General features: G+C 40.5%; 1 protein-coding gene across 1 annotated transcript in view; it reads left to right on the forward strand.

The window, feature by feature from the left end:
- Positions 1–13,079, forward strand: part of LOC108969349 — a 128,572-nt gene extending 115,493 nt beyond the window's left edge. Inside the window, exons 3-4 of the mRNA XM_018934000.1 lie at positions 3,317–5,786; positions 11,009–13,079. Of these exons, the coding sequence (XP_018789545.1) occupies positions 3,646–5,786; positions 11,009–12,224 (3,357 nt within the window). The 5' untranslated portion in view covers positions 3,317–3,645 and the 3' untranslated portion in view covers positions 12,225–13,079. The remainder of the gene's footprint in view (positions 1–3,316; positions 5,787–11,008) is intronic.
- The last annotated feature ends 7,317 nt before the right edge of the window (positions 13,080–20,396 follow it).

Consider the following 20,396-nt stretch of genomic DNA (forward strand, 5'->3'; position numbering starts at 1 on the left):
ACTCTCGACAAATTGGTGTGCTCTACCGAATACTCTGTATTCGAGTTGACTTTTGAATTTGAATTCCTAGCTTTATGCCTGTCTGTGTATGACTTTTATATATATATATAAAATTGTTTGGACTTCGATCTTTTGGTTGACGTTATGCATCTTAAGATGTTCCCTTAGCCTTGGTCCTTGCAAATGGCTAAAGTGAGAAATATTCGAAGAAAGTTGTCCATGTGTGGGTAACGCTTTCACCAGATTTCAGATTCTTCTTCGTATTCATCTGAATCTGTTAAAAAAAATAATAATAATTATTAGCCAAGGCTTTACTTTATTATTGTTTCTTTACTTGAGATAGCTGGTGCTCCAAAGCTTTTCTGAACACTTTCAAGGATATTTTCGTCGGTTGTCTGTAGTGATGACATCACAGTCAACATTGATGTAGTGTTCAAATGTTGCATTAATATTAGCAACTGTTTTAAATTAAGACTCTAAAAAGGCGAAGTGGAATAGGGGTAGATAGTTTTCTTCATGCTGAGGCAATGATTTCGGTTGAAACTTGCATAGCTAGATGGTTCCCCGAAATACTCTTTCAATTTTATGGAAAGTCTCTGCTTGTGCGTTGTTTAAGCAGAGCAACAAACTACACACAGAGCAACAAAAACAACAACAATAACACACAACAAAGCGACGTCAAATTGTTTGAAATAATTCGCAATAAAGAAAACTTCGTTAAATATGATCGTTTTAGAGAGTTTCGACTGTATTATTGTGCTAATTTTGTACGATTTGAAAGATAATGAATGGCAAATGAATATTTAAATTTTATGCTATTTTTAGATTAACAACGTGTTTTTTTCCCTATTTAAAATAACCGGTAAACTTTAAAAAATAATTCAAAATATGTTCGCAGTTTAAATATTTTTTTTCCTAGTTGAGTTATTTTTAAAACTTCTACTATTACCAACTATTTTACTGCACTATTTTTCGACTTGTAATTACAGTTTTTTTTTATACAACTTAATGTCAAATGATTAATGAAGAAATCCTCTAAGGAAATTATAAAATTTTATTGAACACACATATTTACCGAAATTCTTTCGAAGAATTCGACGACACTTATTGTAGTGCTGACTGACGACTCTGAAGTATGAATATTATATATAAAGTAAGATAATTTTCCTTCTATTATTATTTTATTTCCATCTTCTATTCTAGAAGAAGATTTACCATTCTCTACACAAATGTCAAGTGATTTTTGCAATTTAAAGAATTTTTCGAGGCTACAATCACCTGGTATTCGATGGCAACAAGCACTTTACTTTTTAGCGGTTCAACTGCAGTTGAGGCAATGGTTATTGACGTTTTAGACCCCATTTAATTACTGGATAATTTTTGGCTAATAAGCCGAGTGAATAAAAAGGACCTTTCCGGTTTGCGAGAGCATTAAGTCCTAAAACAAACTGTATTGATAGGACCACTTAAGCGATAGATGGCGTTTAGCTTAACGCGATTAAGGCTAGAGGCTAAAAGCTCAAGCCAGAATGAAGAAATTTTGCAAAATATAAATTATCGCGGAAATGTTCTAATATGTTGCGTATACGCCCCGTGGCATGCCAAGCAGCATTTACCCGCAATGAGCAACTGTGCGCATGCGAACGCGCACATACAATTGCACACAAACATTTGCCACAAACTATTCGACAACACTATTCTTAAATAAATGTAAATCAGTTGTTCTAACGGTGAAATACGCTGAGCTACGGCATAGCGCTCGCTTGCGGCAATTGCATGTTGTTGCAAGCTGTCGGTACCCGCTGGGTTGAGTTAGAAATTCTGCAATTTATATCCTGTAGCTACAGCTAATATTGGTTTTAGTATGAGTGGCATATTCGTGTAGGGCTCCTAAGTAATAATTGCGCTTTTGTTTTGCGGGTTTACACACATGTAAACGTGTGTAATACAACCTTTCGGCGTAAAGTCGTGCAGAAATTCACAAATCATTATATTAGGTTACATTAGGCCTATGGGAGCATTGATCCGATTCTAACCGGTTGTGGCCGAAAGCCATATTAATAATAGGAAATTATGTCCGGTTCATTTCATTAAGATATCATATTATTATTATTCTCAAAAAATTTGCCTTTCATCGGCCTTTCAAGCAAAGGCTGTAGAGTGGCTTCGGAAGCATTTAGAAGCCGGCCTTGGTTAGGTACCTGTTCACAAGAAAGACAATGTGGCCAGGGCGTTGCCGTGGTGCAACTTTCAATCGGGCTGCGATGTCTTGTCGGACCCGATTGACCCTTCGTTTGAGTCGCTTGCGGACTTCCACGTAAAACTTGGCATTGCCGGTTTGTTCAGGAGGAACAAATTCATGGTGGACGATCCCTTTGATGTCACATAAGACAATGACCATCGTTTTCACTTTAGATTTTCTCATTCTTTCCTTTCCTTTTGACGAAGTTTTTGTGTTTGTATCCGTGTAAATGTTTACTGGGTTATGTATATCAAGTATATAAGTATGAGAAAGCACTTCGTGTACAAATCCATTGTCAACTGTGGCGTGCAACACTAAAATTCAAACCGTTGGCAAGTGGAGTACTATCCGCTAGAAACTTACAGCTTTGCTCACTTTATATACTTACACATAGTTATAATGCAGAGCTGTCTATTGCAATACCGCCGCAGGGCTTTAGCAAAGTGTGGTGGCAAAAAGTGCCAAGCTGTTGCAAAGTGTCAAGCCGATGGCGGTAAGAAAGCAAGAAATCGCGCTAACTCCAAGTGACAGTTATGGCTTCAGCAGAACACAACACCAAAGCAACAACGGAGCTTACGTAAACACCTACAAGTGCCAAAGTAGTAGGGTGGGGGGCTTGCGTGGTGAAAAAACTAATGGCTGTTGCACTTTTTGTTCGCCACTAACACCAGCACTGCCACCGCCACCGCTGTCAGCTAATGGCAAGTACATACTTTAGCTTTACCACTTAAGCACATTATTAAAATGTCAAATATTTACAGTTTATTGCAGCTGCACTGTTTAGATTATGTTGTGGGTCCTTGCGGCAACCGCGCCGTGCAGCAAGCAGGTGAGGTTGCATGACTAGAAGAAGTAGGCTAGAGGCCAAGAGCGTCTTGCCACACTTTTTCTGCACAGCTTGCTTACGAAACTAGGATAAATATGCAGTAAAATACATTCCGAGTAAAAACGAGTGCTTTTCACTTTTAGCCCATTAAGATTATTTATGTATGTGGACCTATGGCCGACTCATATTTAATTCATATTTTAACCCAGTAAAGTGATCGCATCTTTTTGCTTCCGTTTTCTTTGCAGACCCGGCAATATTTATCACCAAAAACGTTTGAGGAAATGTTAATTTGGGGCACGCTATTGGAACGTACCCCCGCGTATATTAGAGACAACACACAGGCCGGCTGGCATGGCAGTACAAAAATCAGGAATTCGACATAAGACCACTGCGCACAAAACCCAATACAACGCACGCGCTTTTCACACTGGTCAACTGTCATTTGAAGAACTCCTACGATACGAGTCCCACATTTCGCTTGTATGCAGCTGGTCGTTCTTTCGCCAATGTGCAGACGCCTCAATGTGGCATAGTTTCAGGGCAAAGTACTTACAATACTCCGAACGGAAATGCCATGGCCCGCCACAGACAAACCACACAACAAAGCCCACGGGCGCACAACTACAACATCGGCAACAATCGCACGTCGGCTGTTCTTCTGCATAGGTGCGTGCAAAGTAACTGTAGCATTTGCTTTGAAAACAGTACCGCATGCCAGATAACGTTGGCTACCAAGGTGCGTCGAAAATCACGACATCCGCCAACGAGAGCAAAGCTTTCGAAGAGCCTTCATCTTTTGGTACCCGCTTTGCAACTGTCTTTACATAATCTACTCACTATCCCGCTTGCGCAACTACTTTGGCTGCTTTGTTGTCTGAGTCTAGCCCATCCCACATTGGCCGATTGTCCCAGCATGTGCGAGTGCAAGTGGAAAAGCGGCAAAGAGTCAGTTTTGTGCCTTAATGCGAATCTCACACATATCCCGGTGCCCTTAGATGCCGGTACACAGGTTCTCGACTTGACTGGCAATGATATCGCCAGCATACCGCACGACACCTTTGCGGCGGTTAATTTGCTCAATCTACAAAAGGTCTATCTGGCCAAATGCCGAATGCGTGTGATCGAACGTTTTGCCTTTCGCAAGCTCATCAATCTGGTTGAACTAGATCTGAGCTATAATTTGCTGAGCAGCATACCTACCGACACATTCGAATTCATAACCGAGCTGCGTGAAATCAAACTCAACGGCAATCCGATTTTGCGTGTAGAAGATGATGCTTTCGGCTTTGTGCCGCAGCTGGTACGCTTAGAAATGTCCGACTGTAAGTTGACGACGGTCGAAGTGCGTGCCTTTGCCGGCCTTGAGTCGACGTTGGAATGGCTGAAATTGGATGGTAATAAATTGAGTGAGGTGCGGTCGGGCACCATAACATCTCTCACGAATTTGCACGGCATTGAGTTGGCACGCAATCAGTGGAATTGTTCCTGCGCATTGCGGCCGCTGCGTGCATGGATGCTGCGCGAGAATATACCATATGGCATACCACCGCTGTGTCGCGCACCACCGCGTCTGGCTGGCAAAACCTGGGATAAAATCGACCTGGATGACTTTGCTTGCGTGCCGCAGATAATTGCCACCGACACAACGGCACATGGTGTGGAGGGACGCAATGTGACGATGAGCTGTTATGTGGAGGGCGTGCCGGAACCATCGGTGCGATGGATGGTGAAAAATCGTGTGATTGCCAACCTAACTGCAACGGGTGACCCAACGGCAAGTCCGCGCACTGCGGCAGCAACGCAAGGCCGCAAGACGTACGTGGTAAACATGTTACGCAACGCCTCCAATCTGACCATACTTACCGCCGACATGCAGGATGCGGGCATTTATACCTGCGCAGCTGAGAACAAAGCCGGCAAAGTGGAGGCATCCGTTACACTGGCTGTTTCGCGACGACCACCCGAGGCGCCGTTGGGTGCAAAAATCGTGCTCCTATGCATTTTTACAGCCTTGCTCTTTGTAGTTGGCTCCTCATTTGCCGCAATTTGTTTTTGTTCGCTACGTCGTAAACGCAAAATGCGTTTGTGGAACTCAGTACCACCAGCGCGCACGGAGAGTTATGAAAAAATTGAGATGACATCACGCGTCTGCTCGACCAGCGGCAATGGCCCGAATGGTGGCAATGGTGGCGGTGCTGGTATGGGCAATCGAAAACCCGATTTGGGTGGCGGTTCCACGGTTGGTGGTGTGGATGTGTCTGGCAACTTTTGCAATACTAATGGCGGTGGCGGCGGTTTATTTCCTAACGACGACAGCGATTACCTGCACACAGCTACGACTCCCCTTAATTGTGGCTCAGATGACGGCGGTGATACTGGTGTGGCTATTGTGAACCCAAGTGGTGGGAGCGCCAAACGCAACGGTGACTACCGCAATATACCAACACACTGCGACGATGACGAGGATTGTTTGGATGCCAACTACCAGTCGGCGGCAAAAACCAACTATGCGGGTGGCAAACACGCAAATCAGACATCAGCTGCGCTACGCTGGCGTGCGGGTATTGGTGGTGGTGGTGGTACAGCGGGGATGCGCGAAAATCCGCAAGATATCAAAAGAAATGTAAACGCGGGGAGCGGCAGTGGTGAATGTGAGAGCGATGTGGGGCCACAAAAATCGGATTTACACATACCAAGGCTAATCGAATTAGGCGGGTAAGTATTTCGAACCAAAAAATTATTTGTACTGCCAATTGTTCCATAACATAATTTAATATATAAACGAACTCTTGATCTTGGTAGCTAGATTAACTCCGTAAGAGTGGTTTCCGATATTATTTTTAGCACAATTAATTAAATCGGCAGAATTCAGACGAATAATGATTGACAAATTTCATCAATTATACTATTTCGACATTGTAGAAGTTACCTGTTTAGAAAAAGTCATTGCGCTATAAGGTCTGAGCAGATATTATATGATAAGTTTGTATATCTCCTTTATTTATTTATCTTTTTCGAAATCTTTTTATAAGTCTGAATTTCTTGAGTTCACTTCGGTTCACAAATTTTTTCGTAATACGAATTGTAATTCATTACTAGAGTTTGGAGTCTCCATCGTTCCTTTGTAACTTTGGAACTCTGCATAAGATAGATTTGCACAGATAGATTGCAACTTTATAAAGCTACGGGCCGGTACAAGCTGATATCTGCTATTATACAGTAATATTGAGTAGGGTTTTGCTATTTCAACGTATAAATAAAATACTACTGGTTAAGTTGTTCAGTGCGCCTAACTCTAAACCGAAAGTTTGAGACAATTTGTTCGAAAATAATTGTTTGTAAATAAGAATCAATATATGTGGTCCTCAGATTTTTGTTCGAATATAAATAAATGTTCCAAAATGCATATTTTTGAAGATATAGTTCAAGAAAAGCTCTCTAATATTTTCTGAATATTTTCGAATTTCGCGCAGATCGATGATAATTGTTACGGAACTTATCTCTAAAAACCGAGCACTGCCTCCACAGGCCATTGTGCGCTGTAAAGGCTGATCTGTTTCGAGGTTCCCTACTTTTTTAAAGAAAAAACACAAAAGCTTTAAATGCAAAGGGGGAATGTTTCTTAACATTATCGCGAACACTCTGAGGTATTTGTTTTTTGAAGATTATCTTTCAAATGGTAGATTACGTCTCGGAAGTTCCATTCGTTGAGTCCAATTCAATGACTTGTTCGAGCATTTTGACTGGTAATTGGAGAATAATACACATGATGTTTTGCTCCAAAATCTGAATGGAGGCGAAATTATCCTTTAGACTTTACATATCCCCACAGAAAATAGTCTAACAGTGTCATATCATACAATCTTGGTGGCAAATCTACCAGCCAAAAACGTGAACTTATCTTCTCACCGAAGTGTTCTCTCAATTAATACATTAATGGCATCAATTGTGTGGGAAGTGGTGCCATCTTTTTGAAACCAAATGTCGAAGAGATGACGAGCGCGACAACGGCCGCCTTTGACAGTTACGTTCTTACCGACATCATTTTTGAAGAAATATGGACCACAAACCACAACAAACCGTTGTTTTCTTCTGGATGAAACGGCAGCTCTTGAAGCTCTGCAAGTTACTTTTTGCCCAAAAGTCAAATCTTTCAATGATGAAATGTCAAACAATACTGAACAAAAAAACATCACAGCTTGACACAACTCAAGTACCTCCACTTAGATCCCCCGTTATAAGACACAACTGACTTGTTATTTTGACTTAAGAGTAAAGTTTAGAGGACTTTTCTGAAGGCTCACGGCTCCTTGGGTATCTGAGAAATGGAAGAGACTCTAGAAGGTTGCACACCCTCTTGGACCTTTGGATGAACGTTACCTTACCTGTGCACTGAATTATTTCAAACCTTTCAAGTCCGACCTTGATTGCATCATACCGACGCAATTGATTTGTGAAAACTGTGTGGAGGAGTTTGGGGTGGAAACATGCAGGCACTCTCCAGCCTTTGCCAGACTGACGTTGAAACATCTCGTCACTTTTACCTTCTGTGAAGCAAAACTGTTGACATCAGTCGTTTCAACAAACTTGTAATGCTTTGCCGATTTTTATGGGTCTTATGATCTATCGTATAAAATTTTCGGATAACATAAGGTAGCGGCGTTCTAGGCTGTCCAACTGGGATCCCTGTTACGAACGACATCTTAACCTAACCTAACCTCGATCCAATCCATCGGTCTCACTGGGTTATTTGGGCAGTTAGCAATTCAAATTACCATTTTTTACAATATTTTAACCAATTTAGCAGTTCCTGCTAACCAACCCAATACCAGTTTCTGGAGATTTATTTTTATTGTGAATTCCCACTTCTTCTGTTATTTGTCCCACTTCGGATTTCCGGTTAATACTTCCTGCCACGTAACTCAATTGCAGTAAAATTATGTGTTGTTTTTAACCACCTCAATTGGTTGTTTCCTGCCGGCCCTTTAGTTGACTTTTATTTACCTTTGACAATTTTTGCACAGATCTGCGTGCCTAAACCCACTATATGTAGTATGATGGTACAAATTGGGCTATACACTTGACACTTGGCACTCGAGATGCGCAAGTGATAAACACACGGAAATAACACGTGCTAATGATGTGCATAACACGCTCGGCTCGCCACTTTCTTCGCAAAGAATGAGCGGCTGTACCCACCGCTCGCAAAACTATGATGACTACCCCACCTTTATACCTACGAGTATTGTTGTGCATGGTATCATTTTGAGAGGCTGAAACGTCCTTTGAAGCTTCTTGGCAGTACAAAAATTCCCGCAGACATGAGATGCTTGCCTTCTGCTTGCGTTGTCATTGTTAACTGTTGCATGGGTTGGTTGGTGCCGCAGTTGGCTGCAGGCAGCTTGCCAAATTGGTTAGCTACTTGCTGCCCTCCTCTTGCCACAACTGCAAGCTAAAGAAATCCAAGCTTTTCCACTTCGCGCTGCAGCACTTGAAGTGTCGGGCGCCTACCCCAACTGGTGCGCCCATCTCGTGTTTATCTCCGGCATCTCTAACTTTTCACTAGTGTTTTGTTTTCACTAATTCTGTTGCAACTCTTTCGTGCGCTTTTGTTGATTCGCTCTACTCTCGGCTATTTGTCGTCACAATATATATACATACATATATAGTAAAGTGTAAACATATAGCTCTCATGTGTATGTGTTAGAGTGTGTTTTCAACTTTTGTAATAAAACAGTTCCTTGCAATGTTCCTGCTGCTTCTTCTTCCTTTGTTATTGTTCTCGCCCACTTTGTTTGGCACTGTTGTTGTCTTGCCACTCGGTGCAGCCGTTTCAATGTAACGAATTTCACATCATTCATTAATTTGAAGATGCAATTTAAGAAAGTTTCAAGTTGCATGCAAGATACGCTGCGGCTTTGTTGCACATGCAAACGGCGGAGGGAAATTACAATAACTTGTAGTAAAAGTTGATTAGTCTGAATTCGTTTAGCACATTCTGAATGTTAGAGATTATCTTGCTACCCAAAATCGTAACAGCATAAATTTGGGTTTTCCGAGAAGTTTCGCCATAAAAAAACTTTTGTTGCATGCGCTCGCAATAAGAATCATAACTGTTCTATTGTGTAATAAGGAATTCTATTCCCGCCGTCCACTAATGGCAAATACAGAACATTTAGCTACGCCAGTTTATAAAATTGTATTTTAATTTTGCAACAACGGCTGGGGACCTACTCACTGGCAGGGTTTGACTCAAACCTTTCTTACAGAATGTATTGCAGCGGTTTTTATCAAAACCGGTCAAGACTAGCAATAAAAATTGCATTCGCGTTTTACAAACTCATTAATCATTTCTCTTTACTAAACTTCGTTTCCAATTCTGAGAAATTCTCTGTAAAGATGTAAGCCTCTACTATATGTTTAAATTGATGGGAAAATAAAGTCTTGATTGCTGCTTGGCTTTCTACGTAGATGTTGGCTCTGGAATTGCCTGCTGGTGGATTAGAGACCAGCTCCAGCAAAGCATTAATTATACTGTATAGCAGTATTTCAGCAACTTAGAGATTGCCTTATTCTCTGAACAGTTCCGCTCGTAGCTAACATACCTTTACGTCAGCCATCTTTTCCGATGTTTACTTTGTACTTTCATGCAGTAGGTGTTTGCCCAACTTCCATTACCCAATGAGCTATGCCCGAAAGCTCTATATGTAAATTCTCCTGCAACCAGTAGTGGTCCCGCCGATTTTGCTGCACAGTTTTCAGCAGAGAGGTCTATAGGTCAAAACGAGATAACCATCGATCTCGCTTTTTCCAAGAACAGTTTGTTTAGCGATGATGCTCCCTTTAGCTAAGTGTCATGATTAAGAATTTTTTTCTGCCCGAATTATCGAATGTTGATGTACAGGACATTAGGTTCATAGTTCAGCCTACGAAATAATTTATTTATTGAGAGAAACTTTGGTGAAAAGATAATTTAACAGCGCTGAACTGTCTTTGGTGGCGACGAGATGTTTGACGCCTTGGAAAAGAAAAAAGGTTACTGCTGACACATTGTCCTAATTGCTGCAAAAAGTGCTCGTAAAACATAATAGAAAATATTTATTTATACACATAACCCCGACTGTATCAAAAGTGTGAGAATTTTACTCTTATTGAGCCACGTATTACACAATCATTCTTGTCCATCTCCAAACTGTCGAATCAAGAACAAGTAAGAATGATTCATCAGCAGAGGTGCCAGAACAGATTTACAACGCATTGACTAGCAACTGAGAGGTAAAATCGGCTTCACTGCTCGCTATTTAAATACAACGTTTTCATCTCTCTTCTATTTAAAGCTTCTAATCCTTTCACTCCAGAAGATTTTTCACAAAAACTAGTCGCGTTTTCATTACTTCGTTTGGCTTACTTATAAATTCGAAATATCTTATCGCATTTGTTTCATATGCCATCCCAATAATACTGTAAGTTGGGTTGTATACATAATTTGTGTTCCAATAATGTCGAAACAATTTAATTTGTCAAACTGAACTGGGACATATTAGATTCTTAGAGCTTAAATATACAACATCTTTTACCTATGAGATAGAAAATTTTTGATGTGCCGGTATTTCCGTCGCCTTCCCACTAATTACGCCTTTTTCACTGACTATCTTAAAGATTGAAACTGTTGAAACTTATTCTACGATTATGGGTATCTACATTTTAGCGTTACCCAAAATAAGGTTCCGATACTCCCACAGTTTCACTTTCCAATCCACCTTCAGGAGATTTTTACTTTCTTAAAAATATTCCTAGGATCTTTAGATATATTTTATACACTAGTCAAATAAATATTTCTTAAAACCATTAAAGATGGTAATTTTATTTGAGATTTAATCACTAAATTCTTATAAAAACAATATTAATAAGTACAAAACCGTTCTCTCTTTTTCTAGTTCGGACTCTGCCTCAAGTTCCATCTCTAGTCAAGTGGACGCCGCTGCACGCTTGGGTGGTTACAATCCAATTCCCACCTGGACAACCACACCCATTGCTACAACTAAGATAACCTCACCGCATAGCAAACGAACGGGCGGACAAACAGTTGGTCCCAACAACAATGCTTACTACAACAACGATGATGTCAGCACCTCGGTGTTCTGCAGTGGCGACAGCGTCGAGAATGATCTCTTCGACAGCAACTACCCCGATTTGCTGGACATCGCCAAGTACGCAGTGGCGCAGGCGACTAACTCCAACAACAATAACTCGCATTACGGCGTAAATGCAGGAGCGGGTAGCTCGACAAATGCGGCGCTTTGTACACTGCCTCGAAAATTGAAAAACACCGGCAAATACTTTAAAAGCTCATCGGACAGTCAGTCACCGCTGTTGGCGGACAACTCAAGTAAATATGGCAGCAGCACGTTGGGTGATGCCAGCTTTCTAAATGAGCTGACGATGGGCCGACGCTTCTCGGCCGAATCGTCATACTCGAATTACGTTGGCACATCCACATACACCAGCGGGCAGCGTTCGAATAGTTTCCTCAACTTGGTGCAAAGCAGCAATAAAGGAAATATAAACCTAAACAGCAGCGCTGCTTTGGGTGCCGCGGCTATGGGAGTTAATGGCGTGCGACGCAACCCCAGTTTGCCATCTTCCCCCGTGCACGATACACATCAGCACCAGCGTTCCTTCAGCTCAGCGGCAACGCCACTATTGGACTTCTCTACGCTAACCGCACGCACGGGCGTAGCCACAACCCCAGCCGTTAACCTAGCCGCCGTCTCTGCAGCATTACAGCCAACAACGAATACGTCGACAGTGGCGGCTTACGACTACCATGCCGCGCAACTGGAACGCTTCCTCGAAGAGTATCGCAATCTACAGGATCAGTTGTGCAAGATGAAGGAAACCTGCGAAACGATACGCAAGAAAGAGGTGCCAATGCGCGGTGCGGTTGGACATTCGGCCCAACTGGCCGATCCGGTGATGTATAACGCAGCACTTGCGGCGAACAACTCACCCGCCGCGAACCCGAAAACCACGACACTAAAGAGTAAAACACTGCTGCCGGGACAACCACCCGATCCGCCGCCTTATTGGCTGCACCGCAACGCGATGCTGAAGCGTCTGAACGAATCGCAAGCGGATATATTTAAGAGCTAATGAGACTGAGGCTGTAGCAAACAGTAGCAGCCAACAGGGCGTGTAGGCGTAGCCGTGTTTTGCTAGTAAACTCACATTATACTTGTTATTTAATCGTATGAAGCGGAAACGTGGTTAATTTAGTTAAAATTACCGACTCAATTTGGTCCCATAGTTATATCTATGCATACATACGAACAAAATGCGCATTCCAAATTTAAACTTTTTTTAAGAAAATACAGTTAGTGTGCTCAGTTACACAACATAGGCATTATTCAAGGTCAATGAAACATCAAACTCAACTCGCAAATAAATATTTATGTCAACTACATAGTTTTAACTGTATATATTCACACACACATATAACACAGAAGCGATACAAGTATTTCTTACCTAAAGTCTAAATATTTATAAGCATAAGTTACTCTGTAATGGAAAGCTCTAGTACTTAAATTACTTATACAAATACAGCAATTACATTAAACTATAGCAAAGTAACAGTTAGACTAGCCAGTATGTATACTAGACAAGACATAAATCAAGCAACTAAAATATTTTTAACTATTATCTCTAAAAAGCATGTGTACGATCTCGTATTCCTTTCCGATACTAAGCCGCAAGGCGATTTGTTAAAGGTTTTGTGTAAATGGGTCGCATAGGTAGTTGTGGGGGTAGGCGGAATAATCTTAGGATGGCAGTTGACCGTTAATTATGCGACCGAGTGTTCGATTGTGCATGAAAATGTGAAAAAAAAAATACTGTTAGTTGTGTGCAATACAAGTTTAACTTAAAATTAGTTTGTAAAGTATTGAACTAAGTAGTGCATAATCAAAGTTAGTTATTACATTAGGGATATATAAATAAGATAAATTGAGAATTGAGATTTTGAAAAAAACGAATCAAATAAATTAGTTAAAATATAATGCTGGGTTTTATTTCATAAACTTTATTTGAAACTTTTTAGACAAAAAGTAGGAGGAGAGTCTTTCAAATAATGGCAGTGAAGGTATTTAAAATTGTCACCATAATTTGGCTCTCATGTGGTCTAGATGAAGTCGACATACCGGCTAATTGATTATACTTATTAGTACATCAGTGCCGTTCGCTACTTATTTTAATTTCGTATTAATTTCAAAAAATAATACTACTTATATAATTACATACAAAATTTATCCTTTATATTTTTCTAAGTACTCCACTCTTCCAAACTTCGATTCTAGAGACAATAATGGACAGAAGGATTTAGGCAGCTTCATATGCATATGCCGTTCGTCAAAGCAGGAATCATTATTCATAATCCGAGTTATTAATTTTAAATGAGGTTTGCAGCTGAATCTATTATGATCTCGAGAGTTAGCCTGATCTAGTATTAGCCGGTAAAATCTGTCATTTTACGTGAATTATTTGAATGGCATGTCGGTTTAATATAAGACTGAGTTCAGCACCACTTAATAGGCAAGTTCACACAGTAATGAAGACAATTCGCTTTCTCAGATCTCAATTCTATGTTTTTGTTTTGTACCTGCAATCGAACTTTACTTTCTTAACCAGGTGACTACGATGCCGTTGTTAATTAGATATGAATCCATATTATTTAACGAAGCAAAGAACTCTCATATAAAAATATCCATTTATTTGGAAGGAGATATGACCATTATTCCAAAATATATGTTTTCAATCATACTTGACTTTTGAATATCTGTCCAACTGGAACAAGGGAACATGCGTGCCATCACAAGTTTTCGCATTATAGTTTTATGAAATATCTTTTGTAATATATTCCACCGGACAAGAAGGTGGAAATTGATATCTATATATATAAAAGAACGTTGTGTTAGTTACACCAAGTTATAACTCAAGACTGACTGAACCGATTTTGCTGAAGATTGGTGGAGAGATATCTTAGAAGCATATATAATATAAAAATCATGTTTGTAGGCATCATTTGAATATATGCTTACAATTTTAAACAGATTCTTCCTCAAAAATATGCAGTGAAATGGATAGTCCTCAGTGTTAGGTGTATTAGGTGTTAGGTGTATCCCAACTGACTGATGTCATAACTTTCCAGTCGAGTTTTTCGTCTTTCCACGCCTGAGAACCGGTTCATCATGTGCAGTCCTCTAGAATGACTGTCGATTGGACTCCAGTGGGAAAAAAATCATTTTTATTAGGATGAAAGAGCACTCAAACAGTTCTTATAATCAGTTATTCATTGGTTTTGTTGGATTATGAACATGCGAGGAACCCACTTAGCACAGAGCTTTCGCCTCTTTAGAGCATCATTGTCCTCGGTGCTCATTTCACCTGTTTCCAGCTTAGCAAATATCTTTTCAACGGTGGATTTCCCTTAGCATAAATTCAACAGTATTTTCCCTGAAAAAGCAATGCTTTACTTCCAAATACGACAATTTTATTTATTAATATACCAATTCAACCAAAAGAAAGCTTAATCTCTAAACCAAATCTACTCGTGAAAATCGCGATCGGTGACCATATCGTTTTGGGTCCATTCACCGAAAATCAAAATCATTCCGAAAAATTTTCCACAAAGTGGATGAACACACTTTCAATTGTTATGCGATGGTGGGTGGACTCCTTCGGGTCTACTTCGATACTACGATCCACAGCAGCAATGGCGTTCGCATTATCCACTTGAGAAAATGTGTTGCGAAATCAGTTCCTAGTAGTAGTTGAATTACCGACATTGCTGGACGATTATGTTGACCCTATTCGTGGGCCGAACCGAACCACTGTTCTGATAATAAATTTGTACGATTTGCAAAAATTGTTCCAAAGAAAACCTCTTTCGTTACGAAAACGTAAAAAAATACTAACTCCGAAAAAAGTATTGCCCCATTAAAAAGTACACGTCTTCTGAAAAACCATTATTTGATTTTTAGGATAACAAAATACATAGGAAGACTTTGAAACGAAAGACGCCATTCGCTAGAACTCACTACTGACGTATGGAACGACTTGGAATTGAAACGTGAGTAGAGCAGCGTGAGTTCTTGGGCAAACTGAAGCCAACCGGCCTTTCCAAGCTAAATCGCTTCGCTCAATGGGCTCTTGAAACGTTTCAAGTATATCCCACACATCTCATCAGATGGATTTCTTGAGAGAACACTTCGGTGAGGAGGTAATTTCACGATCGGATCGAGTGATATCACATCGTTAGACTTTTTCCTGTGGAGTAAAACACCACGCATGTCATTCGCCACCTACCAGGCGAAATGCTCGAACAAGCCATAGAAAATTGGACTCAAAGGTTAGACCAATAATTTTCAAAATGCCCAATAATGTTCTTTCGAATAATGCTATAGATTTACAATTAAATATAAAGCTTCTCGTTTCTTTCATTAAACAAGTAGGGATCCCCGAAATGAATCACTCAACATTTAACGAGTACTTGAGAAATACTTGCTAAGTCGCACACTGAATAATAATAATAGAGACGCTACAGAAGTAGACTGATAGGGACATCAAACGACGCCATATCAGGCGTCTGCAGTAAGGTTTGTCATTTCATCACGACGATCTAACAATAATAATCGAAATAATTAAAATTTCGCCACGTTAAATTTATGGTGATCATAATCGTCATGTCAGATTAACAAGTGAGCGTCTTGTGAAAAAATTTACAAAAAGTTCCCGTGCCAGTGGGGTAAATAAGTGCCTGTAGTGTCGAGAATATTGTTGCCGCTAGCGCATCAATTGAGGAAGACCCAAATCAGTCTCTCATACGTCCTACTCAAGTCCGGGCCATCTCTGTGAAGTCGTTGAGCGAGTTTTGCGAAAATGTCTTGACCTATATCCTTAGAAGATCAAATTGACATAAGTACTGACCATCAGCATCGTCGAATGTTCGTGAAGAATTTGAAAATTATCCGGTTTTTCATTTAAAAATCATCTTCAGCGATGAGGCTCATTTCTGGCATCGTCAATAAGCAAAACATGCGTTATTGGTCAGACAGAAATTCACACGTACTCCCTGAGTCACCTTTGCATTGCGAAAAAGTTACGATTTGGGGTGGTTTATGGGGAGGCGGCGTCATTGGGTCGTACTTCTTCTGTGATGATCAAGAACGGTACGTTATTTGAAATGGGAATCTCTACCGCTGAATGATAACCGCATATTTTTAGCCCGTCTTAGATGATATGGACTTGGACAGTATGTGGTGCTACGTTAAGTCTATGGTCTATACCAACAAGCTAGCGACGATTGATGAATTTCGTACGAATATCGAACGGGAAATTGCAGCGGTATCGACCGATTTATGCTTGAAAACCGTTGAAAATTGGGTTCAGCGCCTGGACTTCTGCAAGCGTGCTCGTGGTAGCCATGCAAAATGATGATGCGTACATAATTGAATCGAATATACTTTTACCGGAATAAAGAAATTCATTCATATCCTAAACCATCTTTGCTTTATTTAAATTGCTGTATTCAGTTTTTATTGTGAAATTGAAAGGAGGGGAGAGACAGTGGCTAGTTTTAAGAAATCAAGTTAATACATGGAACTTCATGGCTTCTGCGAGACAATGGAATCCTTCCTATAAGAAATTTTCTTCGCTCATTTTCCTTGCTGAACAAAAATCTTTACTCGCATGGGGTCACCATCAATAATAAATATTCAAAGCTCAATGCTAAAGGTGGAATTTTGTGCTTCTGTGCCATAATTTTGGGCAGCGTTTGGCGATTGAAGATAGAAAAGCCTCCAGCCTAGCTTAAATTTTCTCAGTTTCAATGAACAATGGAACGAAGTAAGAATTTAACTTTCTCATTTCACTGGCTTTTCGTTCAATGTTGTGCGCCTTACTCACGTTCTTCCACATAATTGCAGTTGAAAGGAAAATTTGCGGCTAAAAGCTGCTCATTGCTGCGCTTAATACGGACACATATGTGTGTTTTTGTGTGAGAGTGCGCGCTATTGTGTACATAAATAAACTTATGCAACAGCAACACAATGGCGGCTGTCATGGTTGCAAATTAGCTGCAGCTGCAGCTGCAGCGACGGGCATGACAACGAAAATTGCAACTGCCGCGCAGCGCACAATAAGCCACGTGCAACGCGCAGCCGCTGATGTAAATGTCGACTTTTATAGCGCTGCAACCGCAACCAGCTGCAGTAAAAAGGCACTCGAGGCGAACATTTTTCCTCAACATTGTTGTTTTTGTTTTTGCTTTTTTGTTCATTTAGCTTTTCATTTTCGTTGTTGCACCGGCACGCAGCATTGGCGTCACAAGCGACGCCGTCAAACGGTTTTCGCAGGGCCTTGACCGACTAGCTGCCAGCTGCCAGCTGCTGGCGCAAAGTCTTGCAAGTCAACTCGGCTGCCTTCGCCCGAACGAAAACAAACCACTTACGCCCACTTGCGTAGCAAATTGTGCGCAACTGTAAATCACTCACAATGGAAAGCGGGCGATTTTTTCGGCCGCCAACACTGCAACTGCCGCAAACCGCAGCCGCAACGAGCGCACAACTGCGCCGCATCAAGTGGCAAGTGGCATGTTGAAAAGGTTGCGGTTGCAGCGCTGACGAAAGCCTTACAACGCACCGAACGTGCAACAATCACGAAAGGCTGTGGCAGCATAGACGAAATCCCCATCAACCCAATACCAGTGAGGATGCGGGGAAGCGTTAAAGAAGGTGATTTATGAAAAGGTGCTGGGGTGATGAGGCAGCTTGTGTTGGCAGTGTGAGGCGTAACTGTGCCACAACCGGCTTTATGCCGAATATACATGCGAGGTTGTCAGCTGCTTTCAGTACCGATTCCTCGCTGTGGCTGCAGCCTACCCTTTTGGCCTGTTGGCGCTGTGTGCGTAGTAACCTTGGCGGTTGTTGCCGCTACTACGTTTTGTTTCTCGGCATGTCAGCGTTTTTGCAGCGTTGGCAAAGTCTACGCCATTCTTCAGTTACTATTCTCTATTTAGTTGCACTTTCCAACGTGGCGACTCGCCTGCCCCGTTATTGTGTTGCCGTCGGCCATGAACATTAACTGAAAAGCCGCTCAAGTGTTGACGTGATGCTCGGCTCTGCTTAAAATCGCAAATAACAAACGACATTGCAACAAAACAATTTTTACCTAAAAATATAATACACACTTAAAAGTAAAAGTAGGCACGTTGCGAATACAGCGTTAGGGCTCGGAAGGAATTTGGTATACTATATTTAATGCAGTAGTGTATGATTCGTAACTACGCAATACTCGGCTAACGATTACAAATACAAACATATAGTATATTCCATTTAAAATATATTCGGATAACTGTTGTGCTCTCAAGATGCTATCTTGAGAAGGGGCCTTGCGTACCCGACGCTCATTAGAGAAAAATAATTTGTAGTATATATTTTATCAAGTGGTCAGTAAGGTTAGGTTGAATGGCACGCTTAGACTCTTAAAGCCTGTTATTGCAAGATTGTATACATTCGTGAGTACATTTTACTTTCGCGTCAAATGATGGAAGTTCAGCTTTGCATAAGCTTTTCGGTTAAATACAGCAGATTGGATCATGTACAACCATCTACATACTGCTTATGGCTCTGGGGACCGATAGAACTCACCCACCCCATCAGTGATTTTGCTCGTAGATACAGATATTAAAATATGTTCACAATATAAATATGCGTACATTGCCTCTTACATTTCGGTATTTGGCAACACTAGTGTTGGATTCTAAAAACTCACGACTCTATCTTAAAGTTGGTCAATTTTGCTTGTATGCTTACATAGAACTTTCTGAGATACGAGCGCTATTCGCATTGTTTACAGTAACTAAAAATATTTTTTTGGACCAAAACATGTAATTAAATCAAGAATATATTATTGCAAGTATTTTTTAATTAGGTTCAACATGGATTAATACAGCAACAGTACATCGATGAACTCAACTTAACTTGTGATGATGAAGCCCCATCAAGGACCTGTGTTTAGCGATAGTATTTTGATTTCTATGGAGATCGTAGATCATTCCAAGACGAATTTCGAGAAGGTCGTCCAAAATCAGTTGTTGTTTCCGAAACTATTGATGCTGTGCATATTTCGAGATTGTCGTGTGACAATAGAGGCAACTAAAGGCATTAGTGAGATCACCTGAACGTTTTCGAGACCTAAAGAAGCGTTTGATGCATACAAAACACGTGTTTTAGAGAAAAGAGAAATCACAGAAGCAAAACAGTATAGATCTAAATGGAGAATATTTTGAATATCAACCTATGTATAAGCTCCAACAGCTTTTATCTGCCTTTGAAATTCTGGGTGATACATAATCCATATAATATTATTTACATTTTGCCATTTTCTTTACGGTTTTGAAAAAGATACTGAAGTAATGTCTTCATTTAAAATATGACTACTTTACTAAATCTAAACATGGAGGATCCCTGATCCGCAGTGCAGGAAACTACTGGGAGATTGATTATATTAAATATTGTCGGCAGAGGCATACGAGAGCCAGGAGTCAAAAAAGGCGTGCAGTCTACTGCGAAAAGTTTAAAAAATTTGGAGTATCTACAAATAGATTAAAGCATATCCTTCAAATACTTATTTATACGAGCATAAATAGCAATAATTAAAGATAATGTTATAATTAAGATTGCAGAACCAAGATTAGCTGGTGTGCACCTTAGTTGCCAAAATGTAGGCGAAGTCAAATCGGGATATACTATAATAAGGGTTCATTTGACTTTATTCCAAGCAACATGGATATTAGACGGCAATATTCCTCGCTTTAATTCACTTTATAACTTTACTTCTAACGTTACTTAACCTTCAAAATGCGCTGGAAAGAGAAAGAGAGTGACGATACTACGACAGTGTGGATTCTGATCTAGCAGCTGCTCTCATTTCCTTCAAGTACTGTGATTATTGATAAGCTGTATGTTTACGGTTTTCGCTCTCCTACTCAATACTATCAATGTTGCACTCTTTTTAAATGTTTTTTTTTTTTCTTTTTGGTTTTCCAATCACACTGAGAGGAAATGTTTTTACACCGGTGGTAACGTCGCTCGTAAATTGGAAAACTGCCGCATATGCAAGTGACATATATACGTATATATGTCGACTACATATGTACGTGTGTAACTCAACTCTTAAACACCTCTCTCACACTACGCCTCTTATACTTAGAGATAGGAGCTCGTAGTGTGGGTGGCGAATAAGTAAGCTTAAGATTAGGAAATCATTATT

Source organism: Bactrocera latifrons, unplaced genomic scaffold (genome assembly GCF_001853355.1).
Source record: "Bactrocera latifrons isolate USDA-ARS-PBARC rearing strain unplaced genomic scaffold, ASM185335v1 scaffold_25, whole genome shotgun sequence".
Taxonomy (NCBI): Eukaryota; Metazoa; Arthropoda; class Insecta; order Diptera; family Tephritidae; genus Bactrocera; species Bactrocera latifrons.